Here is a 23,749-nt window from a genome sequence, read left to right on the forward strand (position 1 = left end):
GGGGTATTAAAGAGGTGAAAACAAGCGTCAGCCTTCAGTACACCAAATTGATCAATCTTACTAAATAAGGGTGAATAATGCCTCAATCAATTGACAAATGGGACACATATGAGACCATTAAGAAAAATGACCTTAACCTCAAGATTAAACTGTTGGAGAACACCATTTGTCCAGTCTAAAGTCATCCAGTGATCTAAAGGCCTAAGACATATTATTCCCCTCAAATATACTCCCCTCCCCTTTGCTTACAAGAATTATACAGTATTTCACTAACTGATCTAATATACCCAGTTTCTTAAAATGTGGAAAACTTGATAGAGATGGGATAGTAAGCTTGGGTTTCAAACCTTGTGACTAGGCTTTAGGAAGAGGATGCAGAGTATGGTGGCAGAGAGAGGACGGACCAAAAAAGGAGACTGAACTGCTTCTTCCTACTCCCTCTGGGTTCACCCAAAAAAATGGATTAAAGGTCAAGGGTCTAAAGGATTTATTACCTCATGAGCAACCTGGGAAATGGAAATAAGAATTTTCTAAGAAAAGCAGCTAAATATTGGAGTAGACTGAATCCATTTCCTAAGTATTTTTGTTAAGCATTAACTTTTATCTGAATGATTTATAATCCCTTCCATTAATCTCAGAATCTAAATATACAGAGGGTGCTGAAAAAAATGTACAAACATTTCAACAAAGGAAAACTATGAATTTTAATATTCAATATATACCAATAACAAAAGATGAATACAAGTCATGTGCATTTTTTTGGCACCCCCGGTATATAATTTAAGACTAGACAATATATTCTGGATTTTGTGTAGCTCTTGCTGAATTTAGTAATGTGACTGTAGGTATTTACCTTAACAATTCCGTCTATTAAATGACATCCTGCTTTACTTAAGGGTATTTTGTAGAGGTAAAAATGTTTAAAGAATTGTATATGAAAATACTATATAACATTATATATGCTTCTTTTTCTCGACAGGGTTTGTCTTCAGTATTGGGAGAGTTTCAAATCCCCTAGACTAAAATTAACAGATCTCAAACATGTTCTCCTCTTTCATCTATACTTTTCTTCATAAAAAGTTACAATTTCATTTTGCTATACCCTTGAAATTTAAAAAATGTTCTAAAGTGTAAAAAGATAAGGGTATGTGATTTTCAAATGTTATGAACCTAAAAATATTTCCATTTTACTATAATTTTATAAATTTATTTCACCCTTTTAATCTAAATGCATTTTAACCTTTTTCTCCTGGTTACCCCAAAAGCACTACAAGGCACAGCAGTGATCTATGAATGGTCAGTGGGTCAAGTCATAGGGTCATGTCCTCAGTAAGGACACATGAGGCCGTTTTACTGAGGGTGGGCGATTAATAAGTGTTGGTTTTTCCTTTTCCTGGGTAATGAGGGGAAATGCAAAATGAGCAAAGTCATCTGAAATCTGTTTCCTTTCCATTTAGCTTCTACGTAAAATAGAGAGTTTAAGTGTGAGAATAGCAAAGCAGAACAAAGAAATCCCCTTTGAACCCCATTTGTTATGGGACTTTTGTAATCATGACATCAAGCTGCTAAAGGCTAGACATTTCAGAGCACGTGATATACCCCAAAGTTACACCTCCCTAACTAACAGCTTCAACTTAGAGCCATCCACAATCTTAGTGAGAAAGGAAAAGGGGTTGAAGGGAAGAAAGGAAACCAATAATGTCCAAAGGTGTCTGCGTTTTCAAGAGTTTTTAAAGTGTCTGCCTATCTGCCACAGAGTGAGCGTCGTTTCCATTAATTGGCAGATGGGAGTACGTTGGTGTGGCCAACAAAAACTAAGAACATATTTTAAAAAGACAATGCAGATTATGTACCACGTAATTACAGTTAGGCTTAACAAATGTGAACTTCAAGTGGTGTATTTTTCCAATGCTAAAAGCAAGGCTTTTAAAATTCCATTATCTTAAGATGGTTTTAAATGAGTACTTTAAATGTGATTATTTCCTAAACCACACAAGAGTAAAATAGAGCATTTATTGATGGAATAACAAAAGTGCTTTTCTTAAATATTCTTCAAAATACATTTGTACAACTTACAATAATATATCCAAAATAACTGTATATACAAAACATTACCTAGTTTTAATGTATGTGCTTTTTTCCCCAAAAATTACAAAGTAATTTCTCTTTTTTATTTTTTTGGCAAAGTTCAACCTTAACAGAGGTGACAATTTTAAAGGTTGGTTTAAGAAAATAGAACCTGAGGGAAATTGACACGCAAGAGTCAATGACAAGCAAGAGATTTGGAGGAATATTTTTAGTTTGTTAAATAAAAATGTTTTTTTAGAGTGATACTTTTCACATTACAAAAATAAACCAAAAATGAAGAAAAGGTCACTGCAAAATGATGGGAAAAGGATTTGTAGACTTGCTCTTAGTATTTCAAATAGCCAACAATGCATGTCAAAAAATGAATGCAAGATCACAACAGTCTTGCATTTACTTTGTATTTGGAGAAGATATAGTGAAATAAGTGGCCACATTCTGTTTTCTTTTAATTGCTATTAATATGGTTGATCTGATTGGCTCTTCGATGAATTTCATCCAAGAAGTTCTCCAGTTGTTCTATTAGCATTCGTTTTTTAAACCTGTATAAAAAAATAATAGCACTCTCAATTTCTTTTTAATAGATAAAGTTATATATTAATATAATTTTCTTTTTAAATAGAGAAACTGCCTTGGGAAGATTTTTTCAAAGTGAAATGAAAATTAAAATTCAACAACCTTATGATAAATAAAATCTGCTAGAAGATTAGTAAATTATTTTATCAGTACAGTATTACAGTTTGTTCCTAAAACAAATAATCCAGCCTAGGTACAATGGAAAAGAGGTTATTCCTTCCACAATCAAAAAACAAAAACAAAAACAAAACAAAACAAATGAAAAAAAAAAACCCTGATATACAACGATGACAAATATTCCAGCAAATTAGGGCTCCCAAAGCAATGACTCCAATAGCTTCTTCTGATGCTCTTTGAAAGTTGAATGTTGAAAGGAATGTTAACAAAGTATGAATATAATCCCCCACAAAATGGAAAAAGAAATGAAAGTTGGGGAGTAACACTTTAAAAACCACGGTTTTACTGTTACAATCTGAAAGCTAGTAAATCAAGGATAATTAGACATCTTTAGTATAGGATATAACAAACAGTTAAAGTTCAAGTAGTAATTTAAAATTTTTTTCAGTAATTAGTACACTAAAATTGCATTTGTCTACCTAAGTATTAATACTGCTGATGCTTTTTCAAATATCCAAAAATATTGCCCAATCTATACCCATTTCCTCTCTACTTGAAACTAATGAATAGCCACATAATATTACACAAATCTCTAAATGGTGCCAGACGTAGAGTGCAGGCACCAGGAATATAGCTAAACCCATGATGAAGTTTGAGCTGACAGAATGTTACATAAAGAGCAGAATAGTTAATAACTCAAAACAAGTAACACAAAAAGTTATGGCCTTATCTTGCACCTTCCAAGTGGCCTATACTCTAGTCACTCACAAAAAAAAAAATAAAATAAAAAATTAACTGCTCTATCTAAAACAATCTTCAAGTATACCCTGGAAGAAACTGGGGGATCAATTAAAGAATGGGCATATTTGGAAGGTCAGATAAGACAAACCCGAAGTTTTCTTACTAAAAGTCTCAAACGAAAAAGAAGAAATACTGTTTGTACTCACTAAACTCATACAACTACGCTTGTCAGTTAACTGCACTATGTAATTACCCTTTATAATATTGATCCATATTCCTTGTACAAAAGGACATAATCCTGGGCTACCGAAGCAATCAGAATAAGGCCCATTAGTCTGACTCTGGTCCCCTTAGCTACATGTTTTCCCACATACAAATGAACTGCATTAAAATATTGCCTCTCAAGGTTTACTTCTAATCAGTGATTAATATTACATGTTGTCCATATATACAAAGAAGAAATATTAAAGGCTGTAAAATTAAAGACACCAAAAACCCACAAAGTAGGATAAAAGAGAATTATGGAAGTATCTGTAACTTGTAGGGAGAAAAGGTTCATAATTTCTAAAGATTTTGTGTGTGGCTATTTTTTAATTAAACTTCTTTCAATAGACTGAGACAGATGTAGGGGTGTGTGTCTGTGTATGTGTGTGAGAGAGAGAGACACACACACAAGCATAACAATACAAGTACAAAATAGATACTATAAAATACTGATGTTCAATAGATTATTTACCTTGATGCTTCTTTAATGACATTTTGTAAAAATATTAGTCTTGTTTGTAAACTGCCTTGCACATGCTTCAGTAAAGTGAAGATTCTTTCATATTCTTAAAACAAGAGAAGCAAAAAGAAAAATTAAGTGTCTTTCCTTTATAATCTATTCAGTATTTTTCTATTGCAGTTTACTACATCAAGATCTACTAAGACAAAAACAAAAATATTCTACATAAAATTTTCACTGCTCATTGAAGACTTTATTATACATATATTTTATCATATATCAAGAAAGATAAAATAACTTGTCAAATACTGCTTTTTTGGTAAAAGTTCCCATTAACAAATCACAACTTAGAAGGATGAATAAATAGCTTTTTGGTGGTGCCACTGAAAAGAAGCAAGTTGCCTTTACAAAAGTACATCCTTATAATTTAAATTCTAAACTACAGCTAGCATAGGAAGGTGGGGTGGGAGGGGGGTTACACGGAGGCAAGAAAATAAAACAGACTGAGAGCGCTATTTCAGTTTCAGGTTTTCACACAAAACTCTGCCTAGGTCTATAAGATCCTAAAGGGCAAGGGCTGAGTCTTACCCACTTCTGGACCACACATGGGTCACTGTACCACCATAGCAGGTGATCTGTCAACATCTTCTGAATGGACGCCAATAATATTGAAATTTATTCCCCCAAGTTCTTTTGTATTATAATAGACAGCTTCGTAACTTTAGTTTTTTGACCTAAACACATCCCTGCTCACCATCATAGTTTAAATCTTAAACACGGTGGTAGGCACATGTTGCAAACTTGACAAACATGAAGTCACATAACAGTCACTACATCTTTTAACAGTCACTACATCTTTTTGGGTTTACTGCTATATTAAAATTCAGTTGCTGGCTAAAAGAATACTCTAGACTCTGGGCTCCTGTTATCGTAGGAACCATGTGTAATTTATCTGTGTGTTCTTCCTGTGCTCTCAGGCCCTCCTGCTTACCTTATGTAGCACAGGACTTTGGATATAGCAGGTAGTCAGTGTTTGTCAGCTGAATAAAGAATCAAATCTTATATAGCTTATATATTGACAAGACTGATCTAGAATCACATCTACACTTTTAGTTAATTTGACTTTTCTGTTTTTTTGAGCACACACAGAAATCAAATCTGAGGTTTGTTTCTAATTATACATACTTCTTCCTGGCTTTCGGATCTCTTTCATTATTTGTGCTTTTAGTTCAGTGTTGACTTCTTCATGGCTTCTGCAATGCATCAATTTCTTTCCTTTGTTGAGTGAAGATGCTGGTATATTCTCTTCAGGACACTGTACTTTATCTCTTGGCTCCTCATGATTTTCTAAAAATCCACCAACGTTGAGGTCATTAGTTCCTAAATGGTCATGACCGAGAGCCTCTGTATGATTGGTTGGTCGTTCCAGTAAATTGGCTGGAGAGGATGTTGAAAATTCAGTATCCACAGCATTTGGTGTAATATCTGATGAAAGTTGGTCAGCAACATGATTTTCAACCACATCATCTACTGTCGAATCATTACTAGCTTCTGAAACTAAAAACAAAGGGAGAAAAATGATGAGAGGCAATATCAAAGCACATAGTAAAGAAAGCTACGAAAAAATATCAACTGATATAGCATATCACAACTGCTGCAAATTAACAAATAAAGTGATATGGTTCCTAAGCTTTGCCAAAGATACTGTGGATTCAACGTAAGACATTCACAATATTCACAAAACCTGTACAATTTCTGCCCTTAGGGGAAATAAAATAAAAGCTAACCTCAACCAACTTTTAGTTCTCTGCTGTATTCTATGACAATTTTATTGAACAAGTAGAGTGTTAGGGAAATATAAATGATCAACATTATTATATTTATCCTTTCTTTAGCCCTAGCTCATTCCAACCTACCTCTGCCTTATCTATGTATTATTATTTAGAGGCAAAAGTAAACACAGGGAGTTTAAACTGTTCAATATTCTTCAGGGGACATACCACCGAACAGACCATTTCCCAGTACACTCTTTTCTTATACCCACCCATCCGGTCTTCGTAACTTGAGCAATGCAGAACCCACCCTGGTGCCCAGTTGAGATCATTAGACAACTAGAGGTAAAAGCTTGCTTGCCACCTTGCCTGTTAACATTAGATTAGTACACTTGCTACCCACAGAAAGCAGCAGAATTCTAAGTTCCCTGATTGCTCACCAAACCACTAGGACACCAGCTGAATTCATCTCTACTTCCCTCACCTACTGTCGAAAATGTAAACTCATCCCCACAAAAATCCCGCCGACTTCTGGCTCTCTCCTAAATTCTTATTCCATGATATGCCAACTTTACTGAATATCTTCTACAACTCCTTTAACTGAAACCAGTTTTCCTGCAAAGAAACGGCTCTCCTTTTCAGACCTGAAGTAGAAACTGCTTTCTCTCCTTCTCCGCGGGTGTGGAATCACTGATTCCCTCACCCCTCAGTAACCACCTCAGGACCCTTTTTCCATGCACTCCTGGAAAAACTCGTGCTCTTTTGAGGCTCAACTGTATCACTGCACTCCTCCTCTCTCCCACCGTCACTACCTTTATTGATCCCCAAGCACACCTCTGGTCACACATGTCTCCGGCACCTGGCTCAGACTTCCACCTCCCTGTCCCTCAGGACGTCACGCTAGGTCCTTACCATTCAGAGTGTGGTCCATGGACACGCAGCATTAGCCTCATCAGAGCGTCCAAGAAATGCTCAGCTAAAGCCCCACCCCAGCTGAACGAATTAGAATCCGTAGTTTAACTAGATCCCTAGGTGACTCACACACACATTCAAGTTTGAGAAGTGCCGTGGTGCGTGACTTCAATGTCTAAGCAGATACCCTGCCAAGAACCTGGCCCGCCACTTCCTCAATTTCCCATCTCCAAAGAACTTTTTTTCAGTCTCACGTTTGCCTCTCAACTCAAACACAAATTCAGGGATGGAGAAACATAACCCTTATCTTGGCAGTGCTCCTGCTATTGCGTTTCAACTCGGCCAGACTTTTACTCCAGCAACTCCTCCCTCTTATTAACCAGATCCCTTCTAGATATCCACTTGCTTATTTTTCTAACGTATATCCCTTAATATATCACTTTTTACCAATGTCCTCAATTCTTTCTCCCATGACACCAGCCAGGCAAAGCCCAGCATTTGATGACTATCTAGCTGCTTGTTCCACACCTGCACTTAGAATGGCGAGCACTAAAATATGCCCCAGCTCTGCAGAGTGGTCAGTCACCATCTGGACGTGGACCTTAGCACTGACTGGCAGTCTTACTACCAGCTTTTATTCCTCTCCTGCAAGATCACTGAAATCTTCTCTACTCTCTTAACATCTCCGATCTCCCCAATCTCTCCTTCCCTCTCAGCAGTGTATGTCACCTCCTGCTTCACAGAGGACAGAAAAGCAGAGCTGTGGGATGGGAACTTCCTCTGCTTCCCACCATCAAGCCTGTAACCACGTACATTCAATAGACGCAGCATTCTTTCATCTGGGGTCTGGACCATTCCCTTCAGCCTTCGCAGTGACTTTGTGCTGATTATACTTTTTCTCACCTTCATTTTCAACTGCTCCCTCTCTACTGGCTCCATCACAAAAGCATTTAAACATGCTCAACTCTATCATCTTAAAAACAAAATCACCATTTTTAACCTCATGACATCTTCTAGCTAACACTCTGTTCCCACCTTCCCTTCACAGCTAAACTTCTTCAACTGGTTGTTTACACTCATTGTCTCCATTTTCTCATCTCTCACTCTTCAACCCACATCTTTAGTCTTTCTTCCCCTTTACTACATCAAAATTACTCTTGCTAAGATAACCAAAGACTAACAGAATCTAATTCTTTTCTTGACTGATCTGTTTAAGTATATGAGACCACCAACCACCCAGTTTTCCTACCCTTTCACTTCCATGACACTAAATGTTTCTCTATTTTTTCCTATTTCTGGGATTCTTCTTTCTCAATCGCCTTCTCTGAATCTTTTATCTCCTCTTAACTTTGGCACTTTCAAGATCCTATCTTAGGCTCTTTTTTTCCTTCTCGCTATTTCCCTTGGTGAGATTTTATTCACTCCAATGGGGGTTAAGCTGCCTCCCATACTTACCTCTCTAGCCCAGTCATCTTCTGAGCTCCAAACTCAAACAATCATCTTCCAGCTTAGGATGTCTACTTGGCTACCTACTACGCACTTCGAAATTAAATTCACTCCTCATCTCTTTTTCTACTCCACCCCTGACACCATCATCAGCATCTACCCAGTATCTCTCAAGATAGAAGCCTGACTCCTCCCTTGCCCTGGCTCCAGCATCCTGTCACTCGTCACCAAATCCTTTGCTGATATGTCCAATTATTTCTCAAGCACATATTCTTCTTGCAACCCACTGTCAGGTCACCATGAGCTCTTCCCTGGGTTTCCTAACTGGGTCCTGTGCATCCAAAAATTTAACATCAAATATATAGTCAGTGTCCACAATCTTAATTACCTGATATATTTTCTATTTGTGGAAAAGTTTGATTTTGTTTGATTCAGGGTCAAAATCAGGACCCAAACTGCAATTGTTTTATATGTCTCTTAACTATCTTTGAATCTATAAAATCCTTCTGTACTTTTCTTTTTTCTATGTATTTTTTTTCTTGGAAGCAAAAATACACACACAAACACACCAGAGTCTTTGTCCTATAGAGTTTCCCATAATCTGGATTTTGCTAATTATATCCCTGTTTTGTCATTTAACACGTCTCTCTGTCTCTTGTATTTCCTATAAATTGGTAGTCAGAGGCTTGATCAGATTGATGTTCAAAAAAATTTTTTTTGGTAAGACTACTTCAGGGGTAATACTGTATAATTCCAGCAGAAGGGATATAATATTTCTTTTCTCTCCAGTTAAGATGTTATAAGCCATGAATGATCACTACCTATAATTAATGAACCCATTAATTCATGAAGGGTTCCCTGCATCCATTCCTATTCTTCCCTGATAATATTCCACACAGTATAGTCAGTCAGCCTGGTCTTTATAAAATACTGATCAGATCAGGTCACTACCTCTTTAAATCTTTCAGTGGATTCTCACTGTCCTTAAAGTCTAGCATCTTTACAATGGCTTCCCAGGCCCTCCATGATCTGGCCTCTGCCTATCTTTCAGGTCACACCTTACCTCATTCCCAACATCCTTGCTATGCCAGAATTTTCAGTTCTAATGCCCTTCTCTTTTCTATAGACCTTAGACATTCTCTTCTTAGATTGATTACTCCTGTGGCATAGGCAAACGGACAGCTTCAGTTAACTAATTCTCACTCATCCTTCAAGTGCTGGTTTAAACAATTTCCTCAGTAAAGTGCCTTGACCCCATAGACCAAGTTAAATCGTCTTGCCAAATACATCCACAACATACTTGACTTCGCTTTTGTAACATTCACCACACTTCTAATGAAATGTTCAATGACTTCCTTTCCTCGCTCAGAAATGAAGGCAGAAATCACTACTGTCATCATCGCTATACCTTAATGGCTAACATTTTTAAAATACCACAGGTATTCAATAGTTAGTTGTTGCATTAAACTGATATTGAAAACCACCTTTCTATGTATGAGTATTGATAATGCCTCTTTAAATACTATTATTTTGAAATACTTAAGATTTGCAAATAATATTTTAGCTCATGATAGCTAATAATGCATAATGAACATATAAAATGTTCAACATTCATTCATCAAAACGACATAAAAATAATGACACGCCAAAATTTAGAATAAACAAATTATCTTCTCGAGACATTCTTGGACTTTATCATTTTGTTCTATAATCTATTAAAAAATCTCTTCTCTAAAGAACCAAAAAGCAGTAAATCATGTTTTTTTTTAAAAAAAAACCAAACTCTTACTTTTATGAAGAGGAAGGGGTTTAATAAGATCTGGCTGGGCTTGAGTGATGGGTACAGGTGGTCCTTTTCCTCCAATATGATTGTTCACAACTGGATTCTGTTGTCTGCCTCTTAGTAGTGGAGACATACAGCGACGTCTTTTAGGGATTCCTTGCATATTTGCTTCTCCAGGACGTTTATGTTTATTTTGAGGTCCAGCCACAAATTCATCTGCTTCATCTATCATCATACCCTAGAGCAAAAAGGAATATAATTTGCCTAGATTTACAGTTTTTAAATGGCACAACTAATTCTAATTCCCATTAAAACAACTATATTTGACTACGTTGACATTTATTAGATACTCTACCAGGATAACAGCCTCAGCTTATTTTAGTTACATTAAGAATTTAAATCCATAGCACCTAGCACAAACGAATTGTGTAATGGAACATTTCAAACTTACCTTTTTATCCAGCTTAAAGGGGTTGCCAAATGTATGCAGCCTTCGTGGCTGATCAGGGTCGAGTTCTCTCAGTGGAGAAGGTATCTGCTTGAGGTATTCCTGGTAGTTCCCCATCTGTGCTATAGGAACACTGTGCACTTGATCTTCAGACAGAAGAGTGACAACAGAAGTTAACCTCACTAAAACCAATTCTGGTTATCACATGTCTTCTTATATATGAATGCTACCCGATGTTATTCCAGGCAGACCCTTACCACATATTCTAAATGAATGTGCTGCCATTATAAACAGTGTGACATAAAAGACTTTGAGATTTTTAAAATTTTAAATCATTAATTTTATATTCTAAACAAAAATATTGCAGCTAACTTCAGTGCACAGAATAAGCAGTATGTATAATCTACTATGAAAAGGAATGTCTCTTCTACTCTATTCCAAATAAAAAGAATTTAGCCGAATTTACAGAAAAATCACATAGATAAACCTTTTTATATAAAGCTATTGCTTACATCAGAGGTAGCAAAGGGTTAAATTCTCATCTGACTTAATTTGTAGTAGATGTCATGGATATAGAGGGTGCCAAAAAATGTATACACATTTTAGAAAGGAAAAAACTGTATTAAAATTATGCTGATGGTAACCACTTTGAGCACCTCTTGTAATTGTAGAAGTCAAACGTGACTTGTATTCATCTTTTGTTACTGGTATATATTGAGTATTACAATTTTAATACAGTTTTCCTTTCTTAAAATGTGTATACATTTTTTGGCATCCTCTTAGTTGAAGGAAATATCAGAATATGATGTATTGGCCACCCAGGGTTAAACCATCAGATATTAATATATCGTAAGAAAATGACGGTGGTGTCTGTGCATACGAATGTGTGAAAACGTATGAAAAATCAACAAAGGAAACTAAGCTGTTGTCAACGGTTGAACCTCTGGGGAATAGAATTTGGGGCAACAGTGACAGCAGGAAGAAATGTAAAGTATCAGGGATGACTCACTTTTTAACTTCATTTATTTGAATTTACAATGAGACTGTGATACTACTGTAATAATTCTTTAAGAGTTACAGTATTATCGTATTATGTTTTTTCAATATAAGCAAATTTATAGAAGGAATACCAATATTAAAACTATGATCTAACCTTCATCCTGTCCTTTAAGAAATCTGCGCGTGCTTTTCATAAGATTAGATCTCATTCTTGTTAAGTGATCCAAAAGATTCCGTCTTGGTATGTCATATGCATTTCTAAATGTCTGTGGCTTCAAATCCTATTGAAAACATTCAAAAACAAAAGTTATTTACAAACATAGAATTAAGAGACTAAAATCTCTACCCTGCACGATGGGTTTGAAAGTAAGATATGCAACTTAACTAATTAGCTTAAAAAACAGGATAAAGAGTTATAATGTAATCTTAATGTACTGTTTTGGAAACCAAAAGATAGAAAATCAGTTGTGAACTCAACCAAGTAATCTCAAATTCACATCGAACTTAAGATTTTATCATACATTCTGGCTAAGAGAAGTAAACATCTTATAAAATGAATTTCCAAATTTTAAAGACTTTGAAGTTTTGTTTTGTTTTAAGTTTTGAAGTATAATTTACATACCATAAAATTGCCCATTTAAGTACACAGTTTGATGAGGGCCAGTAACTTTAGAGCTGTAAACCAATCACCACAATCCAGTTGTACAACACTTCCATCATCCCAAGTCCCTTGTGCCCATTTGTAGTCAAATCCCTATTCTTAAACCCAGGGAACCACTGATGTGCTTTCTGTCTGTACATTCCATTTTATAGATGGAATCTTGCACTGTGTAATCTTTTCTATCTGGCTTCTTTCACTTAGCATGTTTTTGAGATTCATCCATGTTGTTCATGTATGAGTAGTCTGTGCCTTTTTACTGTAGAACAGTAGTGTTCCATTATATGGGTATACCACATCTTCCATTTACCAGTTCATGAACATTGGATTGTTTTTCAGTTGTGGTATATTATGAATAATGCTTCTATGATATATATTTTCATTTCTCTTGGGCAGATATATACCTACAAGTAGACCTGCTGGTTAAATAGCAAGTATATATTTACCTTCTTAAGAAACTGCAAACTATTTTCCATCAGCAGTGTATGAGAGTTCAGTCACTCTACCTCTTCGCCAACACTTGAAATTTTTCAGTCTTTAAAATTTTAGCCATTCTAGTAGGTGTAAAATGGGGGTCTCATTATGGTTTTAATTTGTATTCCCCTAACAGACAATAAGGTTGAGCACCTTTTCATGTGCCTATTCAAGTTTGTATATTTTATTTGGTGAAGTGTCTGTTCAAATTGCCCACCCCCCTTTTTTTTATGGGGATGCTTATCTCTTTATTGTTGGGTTGTATGAGTTCTTTATTCAATATATGCTTTTCTCCCAGGCTGTAACTTCCTGTTCGTTTTTCAAAGTTTCTTTTGAAGACAAAAATTTTACTTTTCATGAAGTTCAATTTATCAAGTGCTTTTTGTGTTGTATTTTAGAAATCTTCAATGACCCATGACCCAAGGTCATGAAGATTTTCTCCAGTTTTCTTCTAGTTTATAGTTTTGTTCTTATATTTACGACCATGGTCACTTCAAGTAATGTTAGGTAACAGTCACATTTACATATTTTGAATATGGATATCCAATTGTTCCAACACTATTTGTTGAAAAGACTATTCTCACCCACTGAATTATTTTGGTACCTTTGTTAAAAACTGACTATATGTGTGAGGGCCTGCTCATAGACTCTATTCTGTTCCACTGATTTATGTTTATCCTTATGCCAACAATACAAAGTGTTGATCACTGCAGCTTTACAGTAACTTTCAAAATTAGATAGCGCAAGTCTTGCAACTCTATTCTTTTCCAAAATTATTTTAGCTATTCTAGTACCTTTACATTTCCATATGTATTTTACAATCGGCATATAAATTTTATTTTCACAAAAAGGCTGCTGGGATAAAGATCTTTTTAATAATGAGTATTCATAAAGCATTTTAGGACCATGCTGTGCGCCCAAGGTCATCAGTGTAAGTACCAAACTATAGTGACTCTAGCATTAGCTATCTCACTTTAAGCAATCTCTAAGCATCTGTTTACTCATTTACAAAATGAATAGGTTAGTTTACTCTTCATCAATATATTCATTCATTCACTTACCATGTACAATGTCTGTTTTAATTATAAAATTCAACGACTAAATGATCATTATTGTGCAAAGGTATAAAAGTACTTCTGAAAATTTGGACAAACAGTATCAGTTAATAGAAAATTTAATCTATTCAACAATACAACAGAATGTAACTGGAGCAGCATTAACTTTATGTAACTATTACCTTATTGAGCAAAGCAACTTGGAACCCAGTGTATTCTTTCATATTAAGGTCCAGCAGTCTGTGAGGAATATCCTCTGAAATTCCCTGGAGTAACTGTTGAAAATCTTTCCTATATGCCATTGACAAACCATGGGATCGGCTTCGGACTTTAATACCAGTTTCCTGTACTACTTTTTTGCCTACAGATCCGATGACTCGATCAGATTCTATTTTGGCCTAAAGTAAAAATAAGTAAGAGTTGTCTTGTTATAATCTAAATTGGCAAATTAAATACTATAGCTTTCGTCTTCTATAAATTAAATATTATATTTAAAATGTACATAAGAAACTAAAAACTCAAGTAGCATACTTTATGTCACATGCTTGGTAAACATAGTTTAAACAATGTCTTATGATTTTAAATCATTAGAATTCTAGGCTTTTGGAGCAGGGCAAACAAATACGACTTTAATTCATTTTATTTATTAATATCCACTACACTTAAACCATGAAATATAAAGGCACTCTAAATGAAAATACATATTTCCAATTCAGGTGATGTAAAATAGAAAAAAATCATCTCATCAATATTTACTTAAAGACACTGTTATTAGCACATAACTAAATCTTCATAGATATAGGAAATAATGATGTAGTTTTTCACTGTAAATCAAATAGCAGTAGTTTGACTCTTTACAACCTACATTTCAATTAACAGTTAAAGTAGAAATGGCAGAAGTACTGGAAAAATAATGTATTTTTTATAACATTAATACCTTGGCAGTCAGTTGTACACTGCTTAACTACCATATTATCTATTAATGTGAATTACGCCCAAAACGACAGAATTCAATGTCTTTTACAAACATTTCAAAAGAAACTCCAATTTTCGAAGAAAAAACAACAGGCTTTAAAACATAAAGCAAAAGAAACTGCTATTTTGTCGAAGAAAAACAACTTTCTAACATAAATTTGGCAAAAGAAAACAATGTTCACATACAGGAAGTCTAGGACCATATTAATGAAGTCATTTTCATAAACTAGGACTTATTTGAAATTAACATTTCAAAATATAGCATGTCATGTACCTGGAGATAGAATTATATTATTATATGATATAAGTGGTTTTAAAATGTAATATACTAATAGGATGGAATTCCGTTAGAACTATCCAGCACTAACATCTGGCCTGTTAACCATCTTGGCCAAAACCATTCAAAATACTTAATGGCTCTATTTCTTAATATTACCTGTTGACTCAGTTTTTTGAGGTATGAAATGACACTGTAACTAAGTCCATACTCCATGCTGTCCGCTATTAGGTTAGGCGCTCCCATCATTCTAACAGCTTTCTTCAAAGGCTGGAGGCAACAAAGAAAACATCACTCAGTCCTAAGCTTGTCAGAAATTTATGGTTACATGTATTAAGTCAGTTTTGAAAATTTCTGATACTCCAAATTTCTACTTTCCTTCAATAAGAGAGTAACATAATCATATTTGTATTTGATTTGTCAGTGGTATGAAAGAAAGGCAGTTTGAAATAGTTAAAAAGGATTAGAGGCTATAATAATACTCAATAAAAAGTGAAGTCTTGTACTTCTTAGTATCACTGGAGATATTAACTTTGGAAGAAATGGGCAAAAGACACGTTGCAGAGATAGATTTGATAGAACTTGGGTAGTAACTGAAAAGGAATCAAAGAAATAGATTTCTACTTTGGGTAACTGAGTAGGTTGCGAACCCATAGGTCACTAGCTTTATGACCCCATATCAGGTTGAATAACCATTCTGTTTTTTAGTTTCTCATTTATAAAATGATAATAATAGTATCTACCTCATAGGGTTGTCATGGGATTATATTAATACCTGTAAAGCATTTATAAAAGCATCTGGCACAGAGTAAGCATTCAGTAGGTATTAATCTACTACTATTATCATTAGTTGAGCTGAAAAAACAGAAACTAGCTCTAAAGGAAAAATAAAAAGGAAAACCAGTCTAATATTTACTGTGAATGTGGTATAGTGACATAATTTTTAATTGTAAGGAGAGAACAATTGAGAACCAGTGGGAAATATCACAAGCAGGAATGTCTAGCACACGTGAATGGGACAGACAGAAAAAGGATGGTAATTCACGGACATATTAGAAAGTGTATAAGCATTTGTGTCAAACTGGAATCAAATCCCAGCTCTGATATTCAATACCCATGTCGCTTTGGCTAAGTCCTCCAGGTTGCTATGAAATGTAAATGAGTCAACATATGTAACAGTTCAAAGTATTTCCTCCTTTTCCCTCTCTTATATGGCAGGCAATATGTGCTAGACACTCACACAACTTATCTTTTAAAACCATAAAATATGATTTTGAAAGCTCAAGAAATTAATGTTCTTATTAGGAACCATTTACAAAGATTAGTTACAGTCAAATGCTGTAATATTCCTGCATTAAAAGCAGAAGTAATGCTTAAAAGTACTTTCAATATAGTCTTTTTTTAAAGTTACTTTTCATAAAATAGTAGTTTACCTACTATGATAAACTAGATTTTAAGTAATGAGAAAATTCATAGTTCTAAAAATATATGGCTCTATGAGAATATATACTTATCTACCTAAAACATATTTCTGGAGATTTAGGAAATAATGCAACAAAAACTATTTTGTACCATTAGAGAGATAATTTTAAAACTGCAATTTAAAAAGGTAGTACAACAATTGAATTTAAAAGCCTAAATTCTAAAGTCAGACCATCTGGGATTGAATTCCAGTCTCCTGCATATTAGCAGTGTATCCTTAGACAAATTACTTAATCTTTTAGTGCCTTAGTTTCCTCATCTGTGAAAGAGGAACAATGATCATTTCTACCTTGTAGGATTACTGTATAAAATAAATGAGGTTAATACATTTAAAGGGCTTAGGATAATACCAGGCATAGGGCAAGTACTATATGTACTAATTATCATCATCATTACTTTGCAAATCACTGAAACATTTCTTTCCCATTACATCTATATTGGTCATTTGTACACTCAATTTTAATGACATTTAATCTATAACAGCAGTAAATATGTTTATAATTCCTATAGTAAACTATAAGCATAATGTAAAACTTTGTAAGTTCTATTCTTAACAACAATATTCTTACCCCAAGATAGTATGGAGGCATTGTCTTCAAATAACTTTCGAACGACTGTCTCCATTTCAATGTTGGTTTTGCTTTATGTACTTTAAACAAGTCATCTACAAAAGTATAACGTGAACAAACTATCATCACTCATTGTTTTCACAGATGAAAATCAAGTCAAATAAGTTTCACTTTTAAAGTCTGTCTTACTTGTAAATGAAAAAGTTACATAAGACATAAGCTTTTAAAAAATTGAACATGGTAAAATTTTTGGTTCTGGCATTTTTGTTTAGTAATACCATTTTAAAAATGAAAAGGCACCAATTATGCTATAGAATTACTAACAGTATAGGTAGAATCATGAAATAAGGAAAATCTATTCACTACCTAGACCTAGACATGAAACATATTTGAGGACAGAAAGAAACTATGCACAGCATTTTCTAGTAACTTTTAAATATGATATAATTCCACGGAGGAAAATTTGTCTCCTCCAACAGTACTCCTCAAATATTATAGCCAGATGGTCCCTAAAAACTAACTTTAGGCTTTTATCATATTATTTTGGAACAAATTCATTCATTTAAAAAAATATTTGCCGATGGAAGAACTGAGTCTGGGTGGTGAACACATAATGTGAGCTATAAATGATGTATTACAGAATTGTACACCTGAAATCTATGTAATTTTACTAACAATTGTCACCCCAATAAACTTTAATTTAAAAAAAATATTTGCCAAATGAAAATTAAAGTATCGATAAGTTCTTAGAAAAAAAATACACTCCGATCTTATGAATATGCTTCACAAAGTGTCTTATTTACCAAATACAAAGCCTGAATTACCAATTCTAACTATGTAAGAAATCTAACTTGAAAAATAGTTTGAATACTTAATTAAAGAAATTTAAATACAATGCCTTCAACTCGAAGGTGTTTTGACACTGCCTTTTAATTCACCACAAACATGACCAAGTTAAATAAAACAACCTTCAACAGGTTCAGTATTTTAGAATATTAAAATCATTTTCATTAATTTTCAGCAGACAGCAAAACTTACAAAGAGATGTTGCCAAAGTTTGTTTGTAGGAAAATGTGTACATATGCTGAGTCATAGAAAATGTGATTAGAACGACTTACCTAAAAGGGGGAGGAGGACTGGATAATTGTAAGGCATCACAAATAAGTTGACACAGTTCAGTGCTGTACTGGCTTTCAAATAACCAAACGGATGACCAAGTTCACTATATTTTGCACTATTGCTCACATATACCTGTTAAAAAGGAGTGGTTAAAACTTTGTATTTAATAACCTTCACAGAATGTTATATAAACCATGGTTTATATAAGAAATATCTAACTTAAAATTTTAAGTCACTGTGGTTGTTCAGCTCACCTGCCAACATGTTTGAGGAGATTTCCTTTCCAAGATAAATTGAGTCAGTGGTGAAGGTTCCAACTCGTATTTGTCAAAAGGCAATTTGTCGATAACCATTGGTTCACAGTCTGTACAGGAAAACTTCACTACAGGATGAGATGTCCGAGGTGGCTAGAGGGGAAATTCTTATTATTACTATTTACACAAAATACCAGAAACGAACTCATTTTCAGTATGCCTCACTACCAAAATTTACTCAGTTCCTTAGTTTTGCTAGTAAGAGTCTAATTTACTACTGAAAACACCATCGAACTGAAAAAAAGTACTTGAAAATGAAAAGTTTCAGTTATATAATATTCATGAGAAAACAAAATCTCTACAGAATGAAAATATTTTTAGGTTTAAAATCAAACTTTCTCAGAGAAATTAAATGCAACATTTTGGAATTAAATAAGTACTCATTAATTGTTACATCCAAGAAACATGAACATATAGAAACCTTCATGAGTCCTCACTTGTACCAATTTAATTACTCGTATAGAGTAGTGGTTTCCAAACTGATCATATACCTGGATCAGTAAAAGTTTTTGAATATACAATGTTACCACATTACATATAGCTATAAATTACTTGTAAAGTAGTAAGTATGTATATATATGTGCAGGCACACAAAATATATACCAATGTAATATTAAAAATAGGAAAGTAAAAATAAACATAAATAGAAGTTCTAACGTATTCCTTTCTTATTCTGGTAGACTGCTTTCATTATCCCTGTGGTTTATATATCCTGCTCCTAGAGATACAAAACCCACAATACTTCAAAGGAAAAAAGAGGGGGTATGTTACTCTATTTCCCCCTTAATAGTCTCCCCTTCCTTAAAATCTTTGCTGAGGGTCACACTGAGCTTCAAGCTGCTTCAGGGGCATCTTTAGAAGTCAGCACCATGGCAGAAGACATGACGATCAAATCAAGAACTATCCGACTGCACGCTTTCACAGCCGCCTCCCCAGCCAGAACCAGAGCAGGAACTGCTAACAGAGCTGCACTTCCTGGACTTCCACCAGCTGTGAGAAGGCAACGGCCACGAAAGACGTCAATGTCGACATGTGCATGTGCGAATGGTACTGGCATGTGTACGAGTCCCTCTGCCCCACATCCCGGGGGGTCAGCCTGGGACAGCTGCCAGGCAGAAGGCATGTTTCCTGGGAAGATCTGAACTGGCTCCACCCACCTCTCCTTTGTCCTCCATCCTTCTCCCAGGGTGGTGAAGGGAGGTCTGGGTAAATGGCGATCCCCACCCCCCACTTTAATAATAAATACTTGTTCGAAAAGTGTAAAATAAATGAGTAAAACCTCATCAATTGAAGATAGGTGAAGAAAATATGAGCTATGAAGAAATAATTCGAAATTTCATAGCTATAAAGGACTCTGCTAGCCACAGTTACTACCTATACAATGGTGGCTCCCAAACGACTGTGCTGGGACCAGATCCCTCTCGTTTCTTTTAATGGTTCCAACTGCCTACTGGATATAACCTAAATCTCCTCTGGGTCCCTCAGACACATGATCATCCAATGCCCTGTTCCTCCCTCAAACCTTAAAATTCGAAAAACCTAGGTATTACCCTTAATATCTCCCCCTTATCCTCTATATTTAATTATCACAAAGAACCAGATAAATGATTCCACAAATTCTAAGCCACTTAGCAGAACACATTAATATGTCAGGTGCTCAGTATTAGTTAGTACCCTGTCAGTACTAAACTCTCATCTCTCTAGAAATTTATCTTCTATTTCTTATCACTCTAATTCATGCTTTCATCATTTCTCAGACTAGACTAGTACAACTACTTATTTTAGTCTCCCTAATTAATCAACCCCCCTCTAATTAATCCCATGGCAATAAAATTTAAATATGATCATATAATTGCCCTATCTGAAATTATTTGGTAAAAGCAATAGCCAATCACCTAAGAATAGGGTCAACTCTTTTAATGTCATATACAAAGACCCCTGACGATCTGGTCCCAGTCTGCCTTTCACCCACCACACCGTGTACACCCTGTGCTCTGGTCACACCAAACTACTTGTAGCTGCTCAAACAGATGATCGTCTTTCATGCCCCTGTGTTTCACAGTGTTATCCATGACTGCTTTATTTTTCTCCCTTGCATCCTGCAAACAAAGTTCTGGAGTCTGACTGGCAAGTACCAACCACAAAAGAAACTTCTTCCTTGACACCCCTTCCCACACTGTACCCCAATCACATACCAGGCAGTTAGACACCACCTCCTCTAGATTCTGCTCTGCCCTCTACAACGGTTAGCACACTGTATCATCTTTACATGTCTGACCCTCCTGTCTAATGGTAAGGTTCAAGAGTTACCCGGTAAGCATCGTTTTACTCATCTTGTGCTCCTGTGCCTAGCATGCACCTAACACATAGCTTACTGAATCAGTCCATAAGGAAAAGAGAGGGGAAGGGAATCTTCTACAATTTAGTTAAGAAAATTTGCATTAATTATTTCATTTAATCCCCCAAACAATCCTGTGAGATAGGAGCTATTATCTTTATTCAATAGATGGGAAATTAAGGCTTAGAGAAGATAATTAACCAAAGGTACATAGTTAATAATTGGTAGAGCCACGATTTAAATTCAGAATCAGTCTCTAAGTCACATCTAATTTCAATATCAATTCTTATTTGAAACACTGTTATTCATAAAAATTTCATTTCCCCTCTAATATCCTTCAGTTATTAAATTTTGCCAGGTCTTTCCAATATCATCTTTCTTAGGATTCTCTCTTCCATCATATCTAACCATAGTCCTGCTTACCTTTCAACTCATCTCCTAATTTTGCTGCAAATAACAACCATCAGATTAATTTTCCTAAAACAGCACTGTATAAAAATATCTTCGGTTGTTCTTTGAGCCTCAATGAAAAAGCTTCAATTCCTTAACCTTGCATTTAAAGTCATGAACAATTTGGTTCATTTACTAGTACTCTCAGTGTTCTACATGTCTTATGACCTGCCTATACCTAGCTACTTTTTAGTCCTCTTTAGTTCTTTTTCACTTCCACACTTTTTTCTCATACTGCTCCCTCCTCCCACTGAAATCCTGCCCATACTTCAAAATCCTCTATGGCTTATAACAATTTGCAATAGACCACTAGAGTAGTATTAATATGATGCTTGTGATATTGGTTTTGAATTTCTTTCTATTAGGACTCAAAAAGGCCCATATGTCTTACTGTAGGCGATACATAAATATAATAGACTGAACAAGCAACAAGACAGCGTTTCATACAAATATGATACCTGTTCTATAAGAGTTGAAAGGAGTCCAGAAGAGAAAGTAAAATGGACAAAAAGAATTGAGAGCTTCTGTTTAGGCCAGACTAAAACACTATGATGGTTCAATCAGAAGAAAAGAAAAGGAATTAAGAAGATACCTCACTGAAAATTATAAAACATTAATTTCATTAAAGCCAAATGAATAAAGGAGGTATAACTTTATAGACCTTATATAGATTAAAAGTAAATATTTCCTGAAGAGTTGATATAACTTTAAAGTATAAAGTTTTCAAATAGGGTTCAGTTTAATTAATAAACGATAGCTACGTGAAACATTAAAAGACTGCTTAATGAGCTTTGAAATACACCTTTTAGCTTCTAAGATTAATATGGAAAGAACCACTGTCATGTTTTCCCACAAAATATCCTGTGATGTCCTCAGATACTAGAAAAAAATACTAATCTGGAAAAAAAAAATCTATTAAGATTAAAGAGATATCAGTTTGTATAAATTTACGTTATAAGAACCGTATAGTGAATACTAATAATTCACCATGATCATTCAACAAGCCTCACTATTTCTAAAAATAATTCATGCAAACAAGATCAGAAGATCTTTTCTACCTTAAACCTCCAGACTAAAATCACTGACTATAACTAAAATCATGCAAATCAACATTAAGTCCTAAAAGATTGCAGGCAAACAATCAGAATTATTTTCTAAGACTTCATTTAAATTCTAAATTTGTCCCAGAGACAAATCTTCATGTTACATTATGTTTAGAGTCCAAAGAGAAACTCATTACATCTATGATTCTGTACACAGATGTCAATAAAAACGTAAGCATAGCATTCGATTCTAAAGGAAACAGATGCCTTTCTTCTATTATTACATAATGAACAATACAGTATTCTAAAGTAACTAATAGCTTATTGCAGCACTTTGAACATCTGTCTAATTCCCATAAATTAGCCATACCTTTAACTGATAGTAGTACTTAAAACTAGTATGCAAAGCAGCTAAATGGTTACTATTACAAAGTCATAGTCTTTTTGGTACTTACTAGTGTTGGAGAATTCTGATCTGGCCAAAAAGATTCTGGAACAGGCCAATGACCTATAGGAACCCCCGTTTTAGGATTTGGTCTGACATATATAAGTTTGTGACAGCTATGCCAAGGCTGAGATCCAAAAGGCCTTGATATGTCAGGCTGCCCATCTATAGTAAAGAAATAAGACAAAGAAAGCATTTATCATTAAGGGGGAAAAGCATAAAGAGTTAATTTATATCCATTATTAACACGCTGCGTACGCCGGGGTTTAAATCCCTCATAAAAATCCACTCAGAAAAAACGAAGATTCTCATGATCTGTACGCAACGTGTTAACTTAATAAAAATCTTCTAATACTTGTTCGATTCTGAATTTTCCTATTTTTCTTAAATGGTAGAATACCATCATGACTGCTTAACATTTAGATTAGATTAAAATTCACTAGAGTAAAGTCTGCAAATGCCAACTATGAGTTTAACAGCTGAAAGGAGATCCCACAGCATCCTTTGCTTGCCCAATCAGAATATGTACAACATACTTAGTGGTAAATACTTGTTTAATGAATGATATATTTCCCCCTCCAGATGATAAGGGTAAACACTCAATTTCTTCATCATCGTGCCTGGCTTAGTAAATACTACGAAAGTATTGCTAAATGATTAATCATTTTACCTAAAGTCTAATAACTGGAAAAATCCCTTCAAATCCAGATTTAAAGCACCTACCTTTAATCTAAAATAATTCTATCAAAAGAGCAACTCTCTTCAATTAAACATTTACTTAGTGCCTAACTCTAAACCAAGCACTAAAATAATCTAAAAATAAACATATTCCACAATTAAATTAAAGAAAAAAACTTTTTTTTTTTTAAACCAGAAACAGTGATAAAATTTATATAATCTTACCATCTTCAACTCCTTCCCTATAATCCCCGTCTGAGGGTACCCAG

At 34.7% G+C, this 23,749-nt stretch overlaps 1 protein-coding gene across 3 annotated transcripts in view; it reads right to left on the reverse strand.

The window, feature by feature from the left end:
- The window catches only part of INTS6 (integrator complex subunit 6), a 92,652-nt gene that overhangs the window by 13,332 nt on the left and 55,571 nt on the right, over window positions 1-23,749 (reverse strand). For 2 of the 3 annotated variants that reach the window (XM_074329907.2, XM_019752156.2), the window contains 12 exons: window positions 22,813-22,967; window positions 18,467-18,619; window positions 18,212-18,344; window positions 17,094-17,188; window positions 15,202-15,312; window positions 13,973-14,188; window positions 11,758-11,884; window positions 10,608-10,750; window positions 10,163-10,394; window positions 5,429-5,800; window positions 4,256-4,349; window positions 2,000-2,627 (listed from right to left, as the gene is read on the reverse strand). In XM_074329907.2, the coding sequence (XP_074186008.1) occupies window positions 2,534-2,627; window positions 4,256-4,349; window positions 5,429-5,800; window positions 10,163-10,394; window positions 10,608-10,750; window positions 11,758-11,884; window positions 13,973-14,188; window positions 15,202-15,312; window positions 17,094-17,188; window positions 18,212-18,344; window positions 18,467-18,619; window positions 22,813-22,967 (1,925 nt within the window). In that variant the 3' untranslated portion in view covers window positions 2,000-2,533. Of the gene's footprint in view, window positions 1-1,999; window positions 2,628-4,255; window positions 4,350-5,428; window positions 5,801-10,162; window positions 10,395-10,607; window positions 10,751-11,757; window positions 11,885-13,972; window positions 14,189-15,201; window positions 15,313-17,093; window positions 17,189-18,211; window positions 18,345-18,466; window positions 18,620-22,812; window positions 22,968-23,749 lie in introns of those variants that run through there. The other variant, XR_012495567.2, reaches the window with a different exon arrangement.

This window comes from Rhinolophus sinicus, chromosome 16, assembly GCF_057876585.1.
Source record: "Rhinolophus sinicus isolate RSI-liver-muscle chromosome 16, RSI-T2T, whole genome shotgun sequence".
Classification (NCBI taxonomy): Eukaryota; Metazoa; Chordata; class Mammalia; order Chiroptera; family Rhinolophidae; genus Rhinolophus; species Rhinolophus sinicus.